At 43.4% G+C, this 20,844-nt stretch overlaps 1 protein-coding gene across 14 annotated transcripts in view; it reads right to left on the bottom strand.

Annotated features, from left to right (window-relative positions):
- Window positions 1–10,551: 10,551 nt before the first annotated feature.
- The window catches only part of PAX2 (paired box 2), a 321,986-nt gene continuing 311,693 nt past the window's right edge, over window positions 10,552–20,844 (bottom strand). For 6 of the 14 annotated variants that reach the window (XM_030203535.1, XM_030203541.1, XM_030203538.1 and 3 more), the window contains 2 exons: window positions 15,443–15,529; window positions 10,552–11,397 (listed from right to left, as the gene is read on the bottom strand). In XM_030203535.1, the coding sequence (XP_030059395.1) occupies window positions 11,321–11,397; window positions 15,443–15,529 (164 nt within the window). In that variant the 3' untranslated portion in view covers window positions 10,552–11,320. The remainder of the gene's footprint in view (window positions 11,398–15,442; window positions 15,530–20,844) is intronic. The other 8 variants (XM_030203533.1, XM_030203540.1, XM_030203536.1 and 5 more) reach the window with 3 other exon arrangements.

Raw genomic sequence — 20,844 nt, 5'->3', positions numbered from 1 at the left:
GAAATTCTATATATGGCGCCTTAAAAATCAGCACCATAAAACCAAACGGTTAGCGTGATTCTATAAACTATGCCTAAAGTTACGCGTAGTTTATAGAATATGCTCACGTGCCATTCGTGCAACTGAAATTTAGGCGCACCCATTTAAGTCACCTAAAACCAGGCCTAAATACCTGCACCTAAGTTAGGCACAGATCAGTTGTATTCTATAAGTGTGCATAGTTTTTTGAAATTACCACAACCCGCTCATTCCAAGCCTATGGCCATGCCCCCTTTTTGACTGTGCACATTAGAATTTACGTGCACCGCATTATAGAATAGACCTAGAAAGTTGTGCACGTTGATTCTAATTAAAGCCAATTAGTGCCATTAATTGGTTGTTAAGTACCAATTATTAGCGCTGATTGGCTTGTTATTCAATTAAGTTGTGCACGTAATTTGGCCATTTAGAGGATGGCAAATATTTTTGCTCATTCCTGTTTTGTTTGGACTTGTTTCCCAGTTTCCAGTTATTGTCTTCAATGTGTTTCACACTTTCATTTCAATAAATAAAACATTTTAACACATTAGAATTTTTTTTTAGCACACAATGGGAGTATTTTACTAAACATTAACACATGTATCTGCAGCAGGGCCCATAGGAATACAAATTTCAAATTTCATTAGTAATTTCATATACCGCTAAAAGGAAATCCATCTAAGCGGTGTACAATAAATGTAGATAGGATAGAAGAAAGATAAAGGGGAGAGAGAGAGGAAGAAGCAATTTGACAGATATGAGACAACTCATAGAGGGGAATCTCCAGAGACCAAGACACCATTGCCCCACGTACCCAGCATAATCAGAGGGGAGTAGGGCCCAGGGCTGCCAAGAGGGGGGGCAAAATCCCCAGGCCCGGCCTCCAAGAGGGGGCCTGAGCCTGGCACCGACAAGCTTTTTCCTGTCTGCCTGCTTCTGGGTCTGTCCTCTTCCCTGCTCCTGCATGCTGCCCAGGACCTTTATGATTGCATTAGTGTGATATCAAGGACAGGAGCAGGAGAGGAAAGACCATGGAAGCAGGCAGGAAGGAAGAGGCTTACCGGTTTCAGGCCTGGGCCCCTCCTTGGGAGCGTAGACAGAAAAGTAAGGGGCAGGCGGGTAGGAGGGAACAGCAGCATGAGTGGGGGATGGCAGCGCAAGTGGGGCATGGGTGGCGCATGGAGGTCCAGTTCTGTCCCAGGCCCGGTTGTGTCTCTCGGCGGCCCTGGTAGGGCCGAAGGCTGCAACAAAAAGATGAGTCTTCAATTTGATCTTAAAAGCAGACAAGCTAGTTTCTAGACGCCGAGAAGAGTATTCTAGAGATGAGGGCCTACTATACTAAATGGGTCCTGAGGTAAATAACATGTGTTAACCTTTAGTAAAAGACCCCCTAACTGACTTAACACACGTTGAAAGCATGATATATTGATTAAGCATGCACTGTGATTTGTAAGGAGTGCTAATGAATCGAACATGTGATCATGAATTCACATCCTTAATATTCAACTTTCTCATCACATATTTTTCCTGCTATTACATACTCTGGTTACCAGAATGGTAGCTTATCATTTCTTATCATCCATTGGTTTTAACTTTTGCTATTTAATACTCCAGAGCAACTATGATTTTCATGGGAAGCAAAATATAGCATGCAAAGTAATGTGCTATGAGAGAAAATATATTCACATATGTCTTCTGAATGTTTCATATGGGTATCCTGAAAACCAGACCTGCATGGAGTCATGAGGATGGGATGTGGGAAGCACTACTACAGTACACTGGGGTTGAAAGCCTTAAAAATGTCCTTGAAAGGTGACAATATTAGTTTCTCCCTGTCTCTCAGGTTCTTACACTAGTCGCTACATCCATTCTGCAGCAAGTTGCTTCAAGCCCTATCCTTTAACATATAAGAAGCAGGGCTATGGACTCTATGAACAAAGTCATAAGTGATTAAAAATGCCCACCTCCTTCCAAATCCTTACCACAACTAAGCGAACCCTCTCCGGAGGAAGCTGGGTATTAAATGTTGCCCTCTCTTTTTTTCTTTGTATCTGGAAAAGAATGGGACCTTTCTTTTAAAGACAGATCCCCTGCTTCCCTGAGCCTGCCAGGTGCAACAGAAATATTTGCATTTAATCAGCTAGAGCTCTGCAGCTACACAAAACTCCCCACAGCTGGAGATGCTTACAGGAATACTACAAAGGCTATGTGACAGGGGAGGGTTCAAATGTGTGCTGAAGCATGGAATGAATTCTAGACAGAAATGCTCTTGTCCAATGGCATTCTTGTTACAAGGAAGATGATAGCTGTCTGGGAATGGAAGCTTCAGAAATATATTCCGATATTGGCATGTACCATATAAGAGTCAAACCAGTTTTGTAATTTTTTAACTGGAGCTTTGCTGAAAAGCTCTTCTCTAACTGGGTACCTTTAGGACTCTATTCTATAACAAAACCAAAACTCCTAGATTTACGTCAGCCATATAGCTGAAGTGAGCGAAGGTGCCTAAGTGTAGCAGGGACATGTGTAACTTTCAGTACTCTGTAAGTTATGCGTATATGCGGAAGCTCCGCCTACGCCCTGTCAATGCTTCGCCCCTGTGTATAACCCTTTACAAATATGCACTATGTAAATTGTGCGGGTATTTGCAGAATAGCATTTAGGCAGCATATTGGCACATATGTAAATACATGTCATCATTCTAAACATTAGCAAACCAAAAAAGAAGAAGCCCACAGGGCTGTCAAGAATGGTACAGGTGTGCTTTATTTATGACCTGACACGGGCTATGTTTCAGCGTGAAACAACGCCTGCCTCAGGGGTCAATTCTAAAATATAAAGAAAGTAATTTTCACATTACATAGTGAAGACTCATCAAACAATGTAAATAAAATGAAAACTCATGTGATTAGTGTTTATTTGCAGGTAAGTTTTGGTGTCTATCATTTCATCATCTCTTCTTTGCTATTTTACCCACACGTTGGCGTATTGTTACATTTTGTCACATGGAGGGGCATTTTCGAACGGGGATGCACATCTCTAAGGGCGCCCATCTCTGAGGATGTCCTTGCGAAGGGGCAGAGCATCCCGTATTATTGAAACAAGATGGGCGTCCATCTTTCATTTCGATAATAAGAGATGGTCAACCTAAATGTTGAGATGGTCGACCTTAGAGATGGATGACCTTGGTTTTCGCCGATAATGGAAACCAAGGACGCCCATCTCAAAAATGACCAAATACAAGCCCTTTGGTCATGGAAGGAGCCAGCATTCGTAGTGCACTAGTCCCCCTCACATGCCAGGACACCAACTGGGCACCCTAGGGGGCACTGCAGTGGACTTCACAAATTGCTCCCAGGTACATGTGAGCCCCCCAACCCTCCCCCCCCAAACCCACTACCCACAATTGTACACCACTACCATAGCCCTAATGGGTAAAGGGGGGCACCTAGATGTGGGCACAGTGGGTTTCGGGTGGGTTTTGGAGGGCTCACATTTACCACTACAAGTGTAACAGGTGTGTGTGTGGGGGGGGATGGGTCCACCTGCCTGAAGTGCACTGTACCCACTAAAAACTGCTCCAGGGAGCTGCATACTGCTGTCATGGAGCTGGGTATGACATTTGAGGCTGGCATAGAGGCTGGAAAAAATGTTTAAAAAATTTATTTTTAGGGTGGGAGGAGGTTGGTGACTGCTGGGGGAGTAAGGAGAGGACATTCCCGATTCCCTCTGGTGGTCATCTGGTCAGTTTGGGCAACTTTTTGAGGCTTGGTCGTGAAAAACAATTGGACCACGTAAAGTCGGCCAAATGCTTGTCAGGGACGCCCTTCTTTTTTCCATTATTGGCCGAGGACACCCATCCCTTAACCACGCCCCCGTCCTGCCTTCGGTACACTGCCGACATGCCCCCGTGAACTTTGGTCGTCCCTGCGACGGAAAGCAGTTGAAGACACCCAAAATCGGCTTTCCATTATGCCGATTTGGGTGACCCTGAGAGAAGGATGCCCATCTCCCGATTTGTGTTGGAAGATGGGCGTCCTTCTCTTTCGATTATGCCGCTGTTAGCCTTTATTAACACACATTTAAGATCATTATATATTTTTTTTCACAGTGATGAATGTGAGCACATTTTCACATACATTCTTTGGATCATCTTATATGTTTTTTGAGTTATGAATGTCACATCTATGTAGGGTGAATTTATGACATATCAGGTTGTATTCATGTCTCGTCCTTTTGGCGTACACACATCACCCTTTATCGGACTGTCTTATTTGGTTTCTGGCCAGAGTACAGTTTTCATTTAATTTACATTGTTTGATGAGTCTTCACTATGTAATGTAAAAATTGTTTTGTTTATATTTTAGAATTGACCCCCTAAGGCAGGCATTGTTTCATGGAGAAACACGGCCCATGTTGGGTCATAAATAAAGCACACTTGTACCATTCTTAAGAGCCCATTGTACTTCTTCTTTTTTGGATTGCTGGTGTGTGTACTTTGACCCTCTCCATTGTATGCATCATTCTAAACATAATAATTATCAAAGAAAGTGAGCCTAATAACAGTATAGGTTCAGCAAGTAAAAAATGGAAAAACGGGGGGAAAAGACCTTAGAAAGTCGTGACCCACAGCAACAATGCTGGAACTTTCCAAACTTGGTAGTCACAGTTCAACTTAAGTACATAAGTATATAAGTAATGCCACACTGGGAAAAGACCAAGGGTCCATCGAGCCCAGCATCCTGTCCACGACAGCGGCCAAGCCAGGCCAAGGGCACCTGGCAAGCTTCCCAAACGTACAAACATTTAATACATGTTATTCCCGGAATTGTGGATTTTTCCTAAGTCCATTTAGTAGCGGTTTATGGACTTGTCCTTTAGGAAACCGTCTAACCCCCTTTTAAACTCTACCAAGCTAACCGCCTTCACCACGTTCTCCGGCAACGAATTCCAGAGTTTACTTACGCGTTGGGTGAAGAAAGATTTTCTCCGATTTGTTTTAAATTTACTACACTGTAGATTCATCGTATGCCCCCTAGTCCTAGTATTTTTGGAAAGCGTGAACAGACGCTTTACATCCACCTGTTCCACTCCACTCATTATTTTATATACCTCTATCATGTCTCCCCTCAGCCGTCTCTTCTCCAAGTTGAAAAGCCCTAGCCTCCTTAGTCTTTCATCATAGGGAAGTCGTCCCATCCCTGCTATCATTTTAGTTGCCCTTCGCTGCAATAATCATTGGTCAGAAATACTCCCGATCCAACCTATATGTGTTTTGGCAACATTTTAAATGTATTTGATTTTTGTTTGCTTAAGTGTGCAAAAATAACGTGATTGCAAGATCAAAATGCTCCATTATATTGCTATGATCAAAAATGTAAAAAAAAGCAACTTAGCTGACTAAGCAAAACTGCGTGCAACGTCTCAGGCAGGCATCCAAACCCGACGGACCTGTTTCACCATGAGGCTTCTTCAGGGGATGGAGGACGCCAAAGTCCTGACTACAGATCACTGCTCCAGAAGCTCTATAGGAGAACCTCTCTGAAAACTCTAGGCTGTACTGCTGCAAAACACATATAGGTTGGATCGGGGGGGGGGGGGGGGGGGGGGGTTCTGACCAATGATTAAAGAAACTGAACTGTGACTACCAAGTTTGGAAAGTTCCAGCATTGTTGCTGTGGGTCACGACTTTCTGAAGTCCTTTTCCCCTGTTTTTCCATTTTTTACTTGCTGAACCTATACTGTTATTAGGCTTGCTTTCTTTGATAATTGTTGTGTTACATAGGCTCGAAGCGAGCTCCCCTTTGATCTCTGTTACTTAGTCATTCTAAACATATACAGTGGTGGAAATAAGTATTTGATCCCTTGCTGATTTTGTAAGTTTGCCCACTGACAAAGACATGAGCAGCCCATAATTGAAGGGTAGGTTATTGGTAACAGTGAGAGATAGCACATCACAAATTAAATACGGAAAATCACATTGTGGAAAGTATATGAATTTATTTGCATTCTGCAGAGGGAAATAAGTATTTGATCCCCCACCAACCAGTAAGAGATCTGGCCCCTACAGACCAGGTAGATGCTCCAAATCAACTCGTTACCTGCATGACAGACAGCTGTCGGCAATGGTCACCTGTATGAAAGACACCTGTCCACAGACTCAGTGAATCAGTCAGACTCTAACCTCTACAAAATGGCCAAGAGCAAGGAGCTGTCTAAGGATGTCAGGGACAAGATCATACACCTGCACAAGGCTGGAATGGGCTACAAAACCATCAGTAAGACGCTGGGCGAGAAGGAGACAACTGTTGGTGCCATAGTAAGAAAATGGAAGAAGTACAAAATGACTGTCAATCGACAAAGATCTGGGGCTCCACGCAAAATCTCACCTCGTGGGGTATCCTTGATCATGAGGAAGGTTAGAAATCAGCCTACAACTACAAGGGGGGAACTTGTCAATGATCTCAAGGCAGCTGGGACCACTGTCACCACAAAAACCATTGGTAACACATTACGACATAACGGATTGCAATCCTGCAGTGCCCGCAAGGTCCCCCTGCTCCGGAAGGCACATGTGACGGCCCGTCTGAAGTTTGCCAGTGAACACCTGGATGATGCCGAGAGTGATTGGGAGAAGGTGCTGTGGTCAGATGAGACAAAAATTGAGCTCTTTGGCATGAACTCAACTCGCCGTGTTTGGAGGAAGAGAAATGCTGCCTATGACCCAAAGAACACCGTCCCCACTGTCAAGCATGGAGGTGGAAATGTTATGTTTTGGGGGTGTTTCTCTGCTAAGGGCACAGGACTACTTCACCGCATCAATGGGAGAATGGATGGGGCCATTTACCGTACAATTCTGAGTGACAACCTCCTTCCCTCCGCCAGGGCCTTAAAAATGGGTCGTGGCTGGGTCTTCCAGTACGACAATGACCCAAAACATACAGCCAAGGCAACAAAGGAGTGGCTCAGGAAGAAGCACATTAGGGTCATGGAGTGGCCTAGCCAGTCACCAGACCTTAATCCCATTGAAAACTTATGGAGGGAGCTGAAGCTGCGAGTTTGCCAAGCGACAGCCCAGAACTCTTAATGATTTAGAGATGATCTGCAAAGAGGAGTGGACCAAAATTCCTCCTGACATGTGTGCAAACCTCATCATCAACTACAGAAGACGTCTGACCGCTGTGCTTGCCAACAAGGGTTTTGCCACCAAGTATTAGGTCTTGTTTGCCAGAGGGATTAAATACTTATTTCCCTCTGCAGAATGCAAATAAATTCATATACTTTCCACAATGTGATTTTCCGGATTTAATTTGTGATGTGCTATCTCTCACTGTTACCAATAACCTACCCTTCAATTATGGGCTGCTCATGTCTTTGTCAGTGGGCAAACTTACAAAATCAGCAAGGGATCAAATACTTATTTCCACCACTGTACATGCAAACTGCGAGTGCCCACATTACATGCAAACCACATGAAGAACAGTTCTATAAACTAAGGGCCCAGTATTCAGACTGTGGGAGTTAGCCCGGCTAACTCCTGCAGTCAGAGCTGAGTCTGGATTTTCAATGCCGGGCAGTTTCCAGTGACCAGCATCAGATATCTGGTTTAGTTTTTGGCCAGTTCAAACTTAACTGGCCAAGCCAATATTCAGCGCTGGCTGGTTAATTTTGAACTAGCCAAAGATATTCCAGGTATTTATGTGGCCAAACATGGCCACCAAACTCACATTGAAAATCAGTGGATAGCCAGTTATATCACGTGATATAACTGACTATCCGCTAGCTGCTAATCACAACTTTTCAGCGGGTCATGGCCAGCCATGTCCCGCTGAAAATGCACAGGTGGTCAGTTATAAAGAATTTAACTGGCCAGGTGCCGATCCTGGCCAGTTAAATGCATTTGAATACCAGGGGGCTAATGCCCACATTTACCTGCCCCTTATGCGCATGATTAGAATACCAGCAGTTTTGCTCGTAAATTTACACTTTCCCGTGAAAGTGCCAGCAACTATTCAGTAATGGTGCACAGAAATGACATAGCTTGTAAATGCAAAGGTAGTATACACATGGGTGGGACATGGGCGGGGCTTTTCCTTACTCATGTACCTTCAGAATACTGTAAGCTACACACGTCCCTGTCACATTTACATGCCTGCAATTAAAGCCAGGCACATAAATATTAGGCACACCGATTCCGGATTATGTTAGCATTTTATAATGCCATCTGTGTGCCTAGGTTCCATTATAGAATAGGCTTCTATCGTTCATCCTCAGAACATCTAAATAGAGGCATTCAGGTGTACAATTGCCCCATATTGATTTCGCCCAAGCTGCAGGAAAGGCTGGTGGTACTTTAGAGACCGTTTTTGAAAGTGCACGCTTTTACAAATGCTTAGTCTATAAGATGCCACCAACTTTTGCTATTTTTGCTGTCACAGGAAGACAAACATGGCTACCCCTCTGGAAGTTTTAATTCTCAAGAGCTGGTATTCACCAGTCAGATGGTCCTTGCCATATGATTTATTTTTAGAGAAGAACCACCTTGAGCTTCTAAATTAATTTTCTGAGTCAGTAGCTGGATGTTCAAAGAAATGGTTGGTAAGGCATAAGCTTAGCAGATAAGACCTGGAAGCCAGATCAGGTAGACAGGAAAACAGCAAGTGTGACCTTCCACCTTAAAGCCTTCTCTACCTGCTGGAAAAATAATTTTTTGGGCCTGATATTCAGCCAGACACAGGCAGCGTGCTTGCTGTCCATCACCGGTGTTAAACCTGGATACTCAATGCTGGGCCGTTTCTGGCAACTAGCGTTGAAAATTCGGGTTTATGTTGGCTGCTAAAAAGTTAACTGTCTATGCCGGTATTCAGTTCTTTTAGCGGTCAATGATAGGCCTGCTATTTATGCAGCCTATTTTGACTATTCAATATATGCTATTTAACTGGCCAGGAGCCGTTCCTGATCGGTTAAATAGTTTTAAGTATTGGGGAGTTTATGCCTTCAGATGCCCATCTATTGGGAAATGATTCTTTCAGTCCTGAAGACCCTCTTTAACCTAATTGTCTATAAACCTTTATTCCCTTTGGGGCTCATATTCAGACTGTGGGAAGGAACCCAGCTAACTTCTGCAGTCGGTGGTCAGCCCAGATATTCAATGCTGGGCTGTTTCTAGTGACCAGCATTGAATATCCGGTTTATTTTGGGGCGGTTTAAATTTAACCGGATAAGTTGATATTAGGAGATAGCCAGTTATGTTTAAACTGGCCAAAGATATTCCAGTTATTTAAGCGGCCCAATGTGGCCTTTTATAATAGCCGGCTATGTGCTGAATATTTGGGGATAACTGTCTATATCACGTGATATGTCCAGAAATCTTTTAGCTGCTAACCAGGTATATTCAGTGGGGGATAGCCGGCTGTCCCCACTGAATATCGTCGAATAGCCGGTTAAATGGTTTTGAATATAGGAGGGCTTGTGTCTAGTCTTTCACTTGGGAGATGAAACTGTTATTAACAAAGTTCTATTAAAAGATGAACTATCAATTGTTCAATAGAATATGACAGCATAAGTTTATTTTTCCACAGTGGAGGGGGTTAGGGGAGTTCCCGTGGTGAGACAGAATAAAGAATGGGTGTTTATCTTTACACTATTGGGAGGTGGATCCTTCGTCAGTACAGATTCTCTATGGAACCCTGTGTCACTAGAGATGACAAGAGAAACCAAGAAGTAATTGAATTCCTCCTTGGCGTACAGTAAGAGATCACCCCAGCAACATTGCTACCAACTACAGGAGCACATGGCCACTCCACAGCAGTAGCCACAGTGACATGACAAACTGTGCCTTGCAAAATCTCCCCAGTGGGCCTAGCCTTCTATTTGGTTACCCTTGCCTACCTTTCGTTAAATGCAAAGGCAAAGACTTACATGGCTGTTTCTAAGCTTGATAGCATCTAATGAGCAATTGTTTGTACTATGTAGGAAAAGGAGATGCAACTGAAATCAGACAATTCTTATACTCTTACATTCTGCCATTAGCCTGGCAAGAACTAGCCAATTGTAACCTGAACCTTGGCCTTCATTAAGTGCCGCATTTTCCTTTTTTTTTTTTCTTTCTTTTTTTTGCTTATACTTGACAAAAACGTTTATGTCACACATGGATATTTCTGATTTCCTTCCTCCCTCCTCTCCTCCCCCCCCCCCCCGACTGTGTAATATCCATATTGCTTCTCTCAAGGAACAGCCTAGGGTGCTGTTCTGTCCTCTACAATAAGACCTTCAAGCAGTAGTGCAAAACAGGGGGGAAGAGCAAGCGTGTGACAGGCAAACACTGCCAGAATTGTCTTTGATCTGAGGGTTTCTTCATTTCTTTTTTTGTAGAAAAATTGTTCATTTTTTTTACAGATCTTCATGATAAAGCATAAAAATGGAGTATATTTATACATATATATATATATTTATATATTTCTTAATTATTACTTTTTCTCTTTAGTAGTCGGTTGACATTGTTAAGTCCTCCTGTCTTTTAGTTGTTGGCTTTTTTTTTTTTTTAAATCTCTGAGTTGATTGTGTTTCACAGGAATTATTTCGCTCTCCCCGGGAGATGGTGTGATGTACTGTGAGGCAGTTTACCAACAACAGCGTAAAGGATGCAACGTAGGAGATAGCAGACCAAAGGAAAGGAGGAGAATGATGAAAAACACTAAGAGACTGGAAGGGGATTTTTGATAACATCTTATCCTTTTTTTTTCCTTTCCATGCTTCCCTTCCGGAAAAAATAGTTTATTTGCACTGTCTGAAGTCATATGGTCACCAGGATTACTTTTTTCATAAGATGAAATATTGAATCAGAAGCAAAAAAAACAGAACAACACATAATTCCCTTTTTCCTCAAAGGATCCGCTCTTTTTGCTGGCTACATACATTGTATTGTAGTGCTGTCTGGATGAAATTTTCCACTGCCTTTGGAATTTTTCAGTTTTGCCCTTCACATGACAGCAAGTTGAAGGAGGAAGGTGAGGCTTAATCTGGATTTGCCATTATCAATTTGAAGGACTCCATCAGTAGAAGATGAACTGATCTGATATCCATTCAGGTGCTCTTCTTGGAACCAGCTCTTGATGAAGCAGCTGAGGAGTATCTTTAGTTGTTGATGCTTTTGGGGTACAATTGGGAGGAGGTGGGTGAGGCTTCGGAAGGGGAGGAGTGCTGCGATCTTCATCCCACTCATATGGAGAAGGTTGGTCAGACAGGTACAATATGGAGGCCTAAGTTGTCGCCCTGCAGTTTCATGTGGTTTCCATGGTAACTAGTGGCGGTCATAGGCAGTGGCAGCAGTGGGAGGTGCGGAGCCCCTGGATGTGGCACTATAATAATAAGGGGAACCTGAAAGTTAACACAGGAGAAGAATGGACTGGTTGAAAGGACAAACAGTAAAAACAAAACAAAACAAAATAATAATAATAATAATAATAAAGAAAAGAAAAGGAAAAATAGAAAAAAGGGTTTTGTGATGTGAAATATCTAGGGCCAGAGCTAGCTGGAGAAACAAGAAAGCTAATTTATTTTGTTGGACAAACACACACATTCAGGGCCACTGAGAGATATAGTCGGGCCCGGGGCAGGACCACCAACTGCCCCCCCCCCCGTGTCCTGGGTCACCATGCCGCGCACCCCTCCTTTACCTTCCTGTGTCTGACTGCTCCTCCCTCGGTCTGTCATCTCCTGCTCCTGTGTGCCGGTACCTGGATGATTGCATTAATGCGATAACCCGGGTCACCAGGGTTATTGTGTTAATACAAACACCCAGGTCCTGGCACACAGGAGCAGGAGAGAGACACACCCAGAAGCAGGCAAGCAGGAAGAAGCGTGCTGGAGCCGGGCCCCCATTGGAGGCCAGACCTGAGAATTTTGCCCCCCCCCCCCTCTCAGCAGCCCTGCACACATCATTCGATGTACTACACCCTGTGGGATTTTGTAAATACTGTGAAAAGCACCTCATCTCATGCCATATAGACTGTAGAAGAAACGCTAAGAAAAACATTTGATTCCACAATGAAAATATTAGGGATTTGTGGGGCCTTTTTACTAAAGTGCAGTAAGTTTCTGGGACATTATCAATGTAGGCTACTGTTAAGTCAGGTTATTTTATCACATCAGATATTTTGGCACAGGATGCATCAGGCTATTTATAGATCTGCGCCAAAGTACTTGAAAGATAGTTTTGTTGTGTATCACCCTGTTACGAGTTTGAGGTCTGAGACGACAATGCATTTGTCATCTGATGTGGTGTCCCACACAAGACATTGTGAAACTAGATCTGCCACTTTTTCCTGTGGCTGGGGTACAGCTATGGAATGGAATGCTTTAAAAGGCCAATTGAGATTGTGCTCTGAAATTTTACAGTTGAAGCGATTATTAAAGACTTCTTTCTTTGTGGAAGCATTTATGTAAAGATGGCTGTTACAGTTCTGATGCATGTCACGGATATGAGACATCAATGATGGTATAAGCTTTCCATTTATTTTATTGATGTTATTGCTGGTGCTGTCTGAATTTTGTTTTGTATGTTTTTTTTTGTAAACCGCTTTAATTTAAGCGGTCTATAAGTGTGTAAAATAAATAAAATAGCCCAACTTGTGATAAAATAACTCAAATTAATGGCAGCCCACGTTCCTTAGAGGGGAAGTTATCACCATGGGCTACTGTTAAGTCGGGTTATTTTACCACAGGGTCCCATTTTATGCAATGACACCCTATGCTGTTTTTTTAGCCTTACATCTGCAGATCCTTTCCAGTGGTAATTGATGACTTATGGACTTATGGGGGCTTTTTACTAAAATGTTAATCAGTTAACATATGAATTACTGTGCATTTCTAGTGTTGAGCACAGTAACAGCTAGAATGGCAGCACATGTTAATTCACATGCTAACTCCATAGGCTGTTGTAGGCAGGAAATGAATGGGTTATGGGTGGAGAATGGACATGGACTGAATACTGCAGTTAGCACACAGTAAGTGCATCTGCGCCAACCCACAAATTCTGTATAGGTTACCAAATTTTCCACACCCAAATTTGGGTGCAATCCCAAGATGCGTGCACATATCAGTTGAATAATGAACCAATTAATGACAATAATTGAATGTTAACGATCAATTATTGGCACGAATTGGCATCAGTTGGGAGTTGTACGTGCCGTATTCTTTAACACAGCGTGCAAAACTCAGTAAACGCAACCCAATGGGGGCATGGCTATGGGAGGGTCATAGGCATTCTCTCAAGATGCACGCAGTGCTATAGAATCTGTGGAATCCGCGCCCAACTTGAACCCAGGATTTACACCAAGTTTCAGTTGGCATAAATTCTCGTGACCAAAGTTGGACGCAGAAATCGGGGCTAAGTGTTATTATATAAAGAGTGCTCATCTTGGAGCGTCCTTTATAGAATACCGCTGAGTGCTTATTTTCCCCGGTGCCATGTACTGAATGTGAATATGTTTGACACACAGTAATTAATTTTTCTGTGTAGTAACTAGGTGGGCAAACAGCCATAAGAAGCACAGGGAGCCTTCAAGATATGGGGCATCTCAACTGTACTTTATTAATCAGATTTGACACGGACCATGTTTTGGCTAGAAATGCCTCTGTCAGGGGTGTAATGGTGGTATTTATATCCAACAGAAACAGTTGTCCAATGGGGGTAAACACCTTTAGTCTTGAAAAAGACAAATCTACTGGAAACTTATGTGAAAAGATGCCAAAACAAAGCAAAGCAAAGCGTTTGGCCGCTGGTACACGGCGGTTTTCACTGCACAAAGCTTTTTCAAGGTCTGATTTTGTTCCTGCGTTGTTTGTTTTGACGTATTTCGCCTAAGTTTTGAGTAAATTTGTCTTTTTCAAGACTAAAGGTGTTTACCCCCACTGGATGACTGTTTCCTTTGGATATAGATAACATAATTAGACCCCTGACTCAGGTGTTTCTGATCGAAACACAGTCCGTGTCAGGTCTGATTAATAAAGTACAGTTGGGACGCCCCATATCTTGAAGGCTGCTTGAGCTTCTTTTGGCTGTTTGCTTTCGTTCTTGCATCTTTGGATTCTCTTGCCTCTGTGTTCAGAAACTAGGTGGGAACATGTTGGGCATGCTCTCAACAGTTACTGGACAGGCTTCATATTTACCACATGGTAATTTTATATATAATGCATGGCAAGTGAAAACCTTTACTGCACTGTAGTAAAAGGGTCCTTCCATGTTGTGGCACTTCATGAGATCAAGGCCTGTTTCTGTGCCCACTTCCTACAGATGCAGGCAAGGATCTTCATAGATTTGGGATTTTTCTGATTCTTGGGAATATGACATTGAGGGCTTCTTTTACAAAGCCGCACTAGTGATTCCCATGTAGCAAATGAGAGGAAACCCATAGGAATTGAATGAGCTTCCTCTCATTTGCCACCAGGGGCATATCTGAGGTACGGCGGTAGGGGGAGCAGGGGCTAGAGTGAGGGGGCACATTATAACGCCCCCCCTCCATCGCCGTTAACCCTCCCCCGCCTACCGCCAACCCTTTCCCCGCCTACCGCGGTCACCTACCCCCCAAGGTCCGCTCCTGCCGTTTTTTAAAAATATTACTTCAGCTGGCGGGGGACCCCAACCCCCGCCAGCCCAGCCAAGGTCTTTAACTTCTTCATCCTTCCTCGTGCTGTTCCTACAATGCATCCTTCCAGTTGGACGGAGTTTGACGTCGCAGCACGTTGACGTCCTGCACGTACAACGTGCTGCGACGTCAAACTCTGTCCAACTGGAAGGATGCATTGCAGGAACAGCACGAGGATGAAGAAGTTAAAGACCTCGGCTGGGCTGGCGGGGGTTGGGGTCCCCCGCCAGCTGAAGTAATATTTAAAAAAACCGGCAGGAGCGGACCTCGGGGGTAGGTGACCGCGGTAGGCGGGGAAAGGGTTGGTGGTAGGCGGGGGAGGGTTAACAGCGGTAGGGGGGTCCAGGGCGAAATCTGCGGGGGCCCAGGCCCCTGTGGCCCCACGCAGATACGCCCCTGTTTGCCACATCGAGAATTGGTAGCCCTGACTGTGCTATTGGGTTAGGGAGACAGGGAAGAAGAATCTGGCTAATGTTCTCTTTTGTCCACAGAAAATTAATTTGGATAGTTGTGGCATGGTGAGACAAGGTATTTCTGGCATTTGGGCTGGATTCTAGCTTCTTTCCTGTAATGGACATAGTTTGCATTATTTGCTGTATTCAGCTTTTGCAGCAAAACTGGCAGATGAAGGGAAAAATTACTTTTACCTAGGTAAATTGTAAAGAAAACTTTTATGTGACAAAATTTAATAAACAAAACAAAGGACACACATTTGTTGAAGAACAGTTTAACTAGAAAAACAGGTGGAGGCTGTAAGACACCTGCAGAGTACTCACTTAGTAATGCTGGGTTACTAAATCGCCAGGCTTCATTGTAGGTTGTATACTGAGGGTGACTGTAAGGGTTGCCCGAAAATTCACTTCCTAGAAAACCAATAATAGGAAATAAAGAGAATAAATCAAGTTGTTCATTTTATGCATGCAGTAGTGTTTTGATAACCCGTAGAACCCTGTTTCCATAGACACAGAATGGAAAAGAAAATCGTAGTTCAGTTCATAAGGATGACAAACAGGTCATGTTTTCAGGTTATCCTTAAGGAGTATGGATGAATGAAATAGATGTGCATACAAGGGGGTGGTATACATGCAAACCTATCTCTGACATATTCATTAGAGGTGTTCTGAAAACCTAACCCATTTGCAGGTGAATAACACTACTATAGTCCATCAGGCCTTGAGTCACCAGATTCTACAAGATGGAGTGGAGTGCCACAATTCTGGGAATAACATGTATAAAATGTTTGTACGTTTGGGAAGCTTGCCAGGTGCCCTTGGCCTGGATTGGCCACTGTTGTGGACAGGATGCTGGGCTCGATGGACCCTTGGTCTTTTCCCAGTTGTGGCATTACTTATGTACTTATGTACTTATGGAGTGGAACGGGTAGACATGAATCGTTTGTTTACTCTTTCCAAAAATACTAGGACTAGGGGGCATGCGATGAAGTTCATAAGTACATGCCATACTGGGAAAAGACCAAAGGTCCATCGAGCCCAGCATCCTGTCCCTGACAGCAGCCAATCCAGGTCAAGGGCACTTGGCAAACTACCCAAACGTACAAACATTTTATACATGTTATTCCCGAAATTGTGGATTTTTTCCCAAGTCCATTTAGTAGCGGTCTATGGACTTGTCCTTTAGGAAACTGTCCAACCCCTTTTTAAACTCTGCCAAGCTAACCGCCTTCACTACGTTCTCCGGCAACTAATTCCAGAGTTTAATTACTCATTGGGTGAAGAAACATTTTCTCCTATTTGTTTTAAATTTACTACACTGTAGTTTCATCGCATGCCCCCTAGTCCTAATATTTTTGGAAAGTGTGAACAGACGCTTCACATCCACCTGTTCCACTCCACTCATTATTTTATATACCTCTATCATGTCTCCCCTCAGCCGTCTCTTCTCCAAGCTGAAAAGCCCTAGCCTCCTTAGTCTTTCTTCATAGGGAAGTCATCCCATCCCCTTTATCATTTTCATCGCCCTTCGCTGCACCTTTTCCAATTCTACTATATCTTTCTTGAGATGCGGCAACCAGCATTGAACACAATAGTCAAGGTGCGGTCGCACCATGGAGCAAAACAACGGCATTATAACATCCTCACACCTGTTCTCCATACCTTTCCTAATAATACCCAACATTCTATTCGCTTTCCTAGCCGCAGCAGCACACTGAGCAGAAGGTTTCAGTGTATTATCAACGACGATACCCAGATCCCTTTCTTGGTCCGTAACTCCTAACGTGGAACCTTGCATGACATAGCTATAATTCAGGTTCTTTTTTTCCCACATGTATCACCTTGCACTTGTTCACATTAAACGTCATCTGCCATTTAGCCGCCCAGTCTCCCAGTCTCGTAAGGTCCTTCTGTAATTTTTCACCATCCTCTCGCGAGTTAACGACTTTGAATAACTTTGTGTCATCAGCAAATTTAATTACCCTCGCTGGTTACTCCCATCTCTAAATTATTTATAAATATATTAAAAAACAGCGGTCCTAGCACTGACCCCTGAGGAACCCCACTAACTACCCTTGTGAATACTGCCCATTTAACCCCACAATCTGTTTCCTATCCTTCAACCAGTTTTTAATCCACAATAGAACATTTCCTCCTATCCCATGTCCAACAGAATTTCTTTAACTAGCAAGTTCCAGGGGCATAGCCAGACCTCACGGTGGGAGGGGGCCAGATCCCAAGGTTAGGGACACAGTTTGAGTGCCACCCCGCCACCCACCCCCCGCCACGCCTCACCTCACCTCCTCGGCCCCCACTACCTCGCCTCCTCGTCCCCCACCGCCCTGCCTCACCTCATCTCACAAACAAATACCTTTCCTGGTGGGGGTCCCCAACCCCTACCAGCTGAAGCCTTCTTCAGCATCGGTCTCTGGCGCAGCCCCATTCGCTGCCTGCTCCTGAGCGTCAGCGTGCACAGGAGGAGCAAAAAGAAAGAAAAGCAGGGAGCAGGCAGCGAACGCGGAGACCGGTGCTGAAGAAGGCTTCAGCTGGCGGGGGTTGGGGACCTCCGCCAGCCAAACCAGGGGCCCAGATGAAATTTGCGGGGCCCAGGCCCCCGTGGCCCTCCATAGCTATACCCCTGGCAGGTTCATTCAAGGAGGGATTTCTTTCACTTTCTTTAACAGAAATTATTATTATTATTATTATTGTTATTTGTAGCATTTGTATCCCACATTTTCCCACCAATTTGCAGGCTCAATGTGGCTTACATTTGCCATAATGGTGGTTGCCATTTCCGGGTAACAGCATTACGGTATACCTACATACATGGTAACATACAAGTGGCATAGCATATTTGGATCAGAGAGGTAATCAGTCAAGTGGTAAGATTCTATATGTGTCTATGTCATGTAAAGTTTTGTTATTTAGTATTTAAGATGGATGTTTATGGTATGCCTTCTTGAACAGATCTGTTTTCAGTAGTCTTCGGAAGATAGTTAGGTCTTGCGTTATTTTTATGGCCTTCGGTAGTGTGTTCCATAGCTGTGTGCAGATGTATGAGAAACTGGTTGCGTATGTGAATTTATATTTTAGTCCTTTGCAGTTAGGGTAATGGAGATTGAGGAATGTGCGTGCTGATTTTTTTTGCATTCCTGATAGGCAAGTCTATAAGGTCTGACATATAGGTCGGGGCTTCCCCGTGAATGATTTTGTGGACCAGGGTGCAGATTTTGAACGCAATGCGTTCTTTTAGTGGGAGCCAGTGTAGTTTCTCTCTTAGGGGTTTGGCGCTTTCGTATTTCGCTTTCCCAAATATGAGTCTGGCTGCTGTATTTTGAGTGGTTTGAAGCTTCTTAATGATTTGTTCTTTACATCCAGCATAAATGGCATTGCAGTAGTCTAGATGGCTTAACACCATTGATTGTACTAGGCTGCGGAATACTTCCCTTGGGAAGAAAGGTTTAATTCTTTTGAGTTTCCACATTGAGTAGAACATTTTTTTTTGCTGTATTTTTCGCATGATCTTCAAGTGTGAAATTTCGGTCGATTGTGACTCCCAAAATTTTTAAGCTGTCTGAGACCGGGAGGGTGTAATCTGGAGAGTTTATGGTATTGGTTTTGTTTGTATTATATTGTGACGACAGGATGAGACATTGTGTTTATTCTGCATTTAACTTTAATTGGAATGCGTTTAACTTTAGTTGGAAAACTCAAGCAGCTTCTTGGGGTCAAAGAAAACATAATTAATAGCATTTAGAGATACGATAATCTGCAAGAAAACTTTAGCACAAAGGAACCTTCCAGGGAGAGAACTCTAGGCCACATAACTATTTTTTTTTTTTATCTCTGGCAGTTCTACATACAACTTTGGCTGTTTCATTTGCAAAACAGTCTGTATTAGACCGGCAGAAAAGGGGAGTCATTCTGGATTGAGTAAAGGCAAGACAAAAAGTTTGGGGGTTGATATTCAGAGTAACTTATCCAGATAGGAATTCCTCCTACCCAGATACGTGCCGGTGACTGGGTCGATACATGGACTTTCAGTGGAACTATCTGGATAACGCTGCTGAGTATCCAGATAAACCACCTGGTTTGGGGACAGAACTTGGCAGTTTCTTAGTTAATATTGATATACACTTTGCTAAACTATCCAGATAAAGTTAGAAGAGCAAAAAGACAAATGACATTTAATGTGAGCAACTGCAAAGTGATGCATTTAGGAAAGAGGAACCCAAACTATAGCTACACAATGCAAGGTTCCACATTAGGAATCACTGCCCAGGAAAAGGATCTAGGTGTCATTGTTGATTATACTTTGAAACCCTCTGCTCAGTGTGCAGCAGCACCTAAGAAAGCAAATAGAATGATAGGAATTATTAAAAAAGGAATGGAGAACAAAATTGAGAATATTATAATGCCTTTGTATCATTCCATGGTGCAATCACACCTCAAATATTGTGTGCAATTTTGGTCACTGTATCTCAAAAATGATATAGCAAAATTAGAGAAAGTACAGAGAATGGTGATAAAAGTGATAAAGGGGATGGGATGATTTCTCTATGAGGAAAGGCAAAATAAGCTAGGACTTTTCAGCTTGGAGAAGAGACAACTGAGGGGAAATAAAACAGAGGTCTGTACAATCCTGAGTGGAGTGGAACGAGAAAACATGAATCGCTTGTTTAGTCTTTCCAAAACTACAAGGAAAAGTCCATGGGAAAATCCTTGGCTTATTCTTGGGATAAGCAGCATAAAATCTGTTTTACTCTTTTGGAATCTTGCCTCATACTTGGACCTAGATTGGCCCCTGTTCAAAACAGGATACTGCACTAGGTGGACCTTCAGTCTGTCCAAGTATGGCAATGCTTAATTCTTATCCAGGTACCACCAGTCTGAATATTGCCAGTATCTGGATAACTGCTGGTGGCCAACTTATACCCAGATATTTAGTGTTGACTTGTATCTGGATGCCAGCGTTGGATATCTAGGAATAAAGAAAATAACTGACCTCTGTGGGTTGAATATCGAGGGGTATATATTTGGCACCAGATTCTGCCAGAGGATTAGAGCAATTTCTAATAGTTTCTGGAAGGGATCCTAGAAGTAGGGGAGAAGTTAAACCTTTAGAAGGGGTGTTGCTAGTGGCAGAAGCATACTCCCCCAAAGAAGATTTAAACTCTGACTTTGCCATCAAAATCTGACTTTGAAACCTCTCCCGCCACTGACCATACCTGCCAAGGGAGAGTCCCATTTCTGCCAATGCCTGCAGCTGGCTTCTGAGAGCAAATGTAAGTAAAGAAGTGGCCTAATGGTTAGTGTAGTGGGTTGTGGACTTGGGAAATGGGGTTCAATTCAATTCCTGCTCCTACCTGATGGTTGGCAGTGGATTGAGATCCTGGAGAACCAGGTTCAATTTCATCTGCAGCTTTGTGTGATCCTGGGCAAGTCACTTAGCCCTCTGTTGCCCCAGGTATAACAGCAGTACAATGTACAACTAGATTGTGAGACCAATAGGAACAGACCCAGTACCTGTAAAGTGAAGCTGTAAACAGCTTAGGTCTAAGCGGTATATAAATACTCAAATGAATGAATAAAATGAATCAGCCAGTTTATACCCAACCAAATAGAAAGATTTAGAGACTGGGGCAAGTGTCAGTTCTGAAACCCAGTTGCTGGCTTCATGTAGTGAGGAAGTGTAGGGACCCTTCTCACCCAATTTAGTCTCTTAG

The sequence above is a fragment of the Microcaecilia unicolor genome, chromosome 5, assembly GCF_901765095.1.
Source record: "Microcaecilia unicolor chromosome 5, aMicUni1.1, whole genome shotgun sequence".
NCBI lineage: Eukaryota > Metazoa > Chordata > Amphibia > Gymnophiona > Siphonopidae > Microcaecilia > Microcaecilia unicolor.
This window is presented reverse-complemented; position numbering and strand designations above follow the sequence as displayed.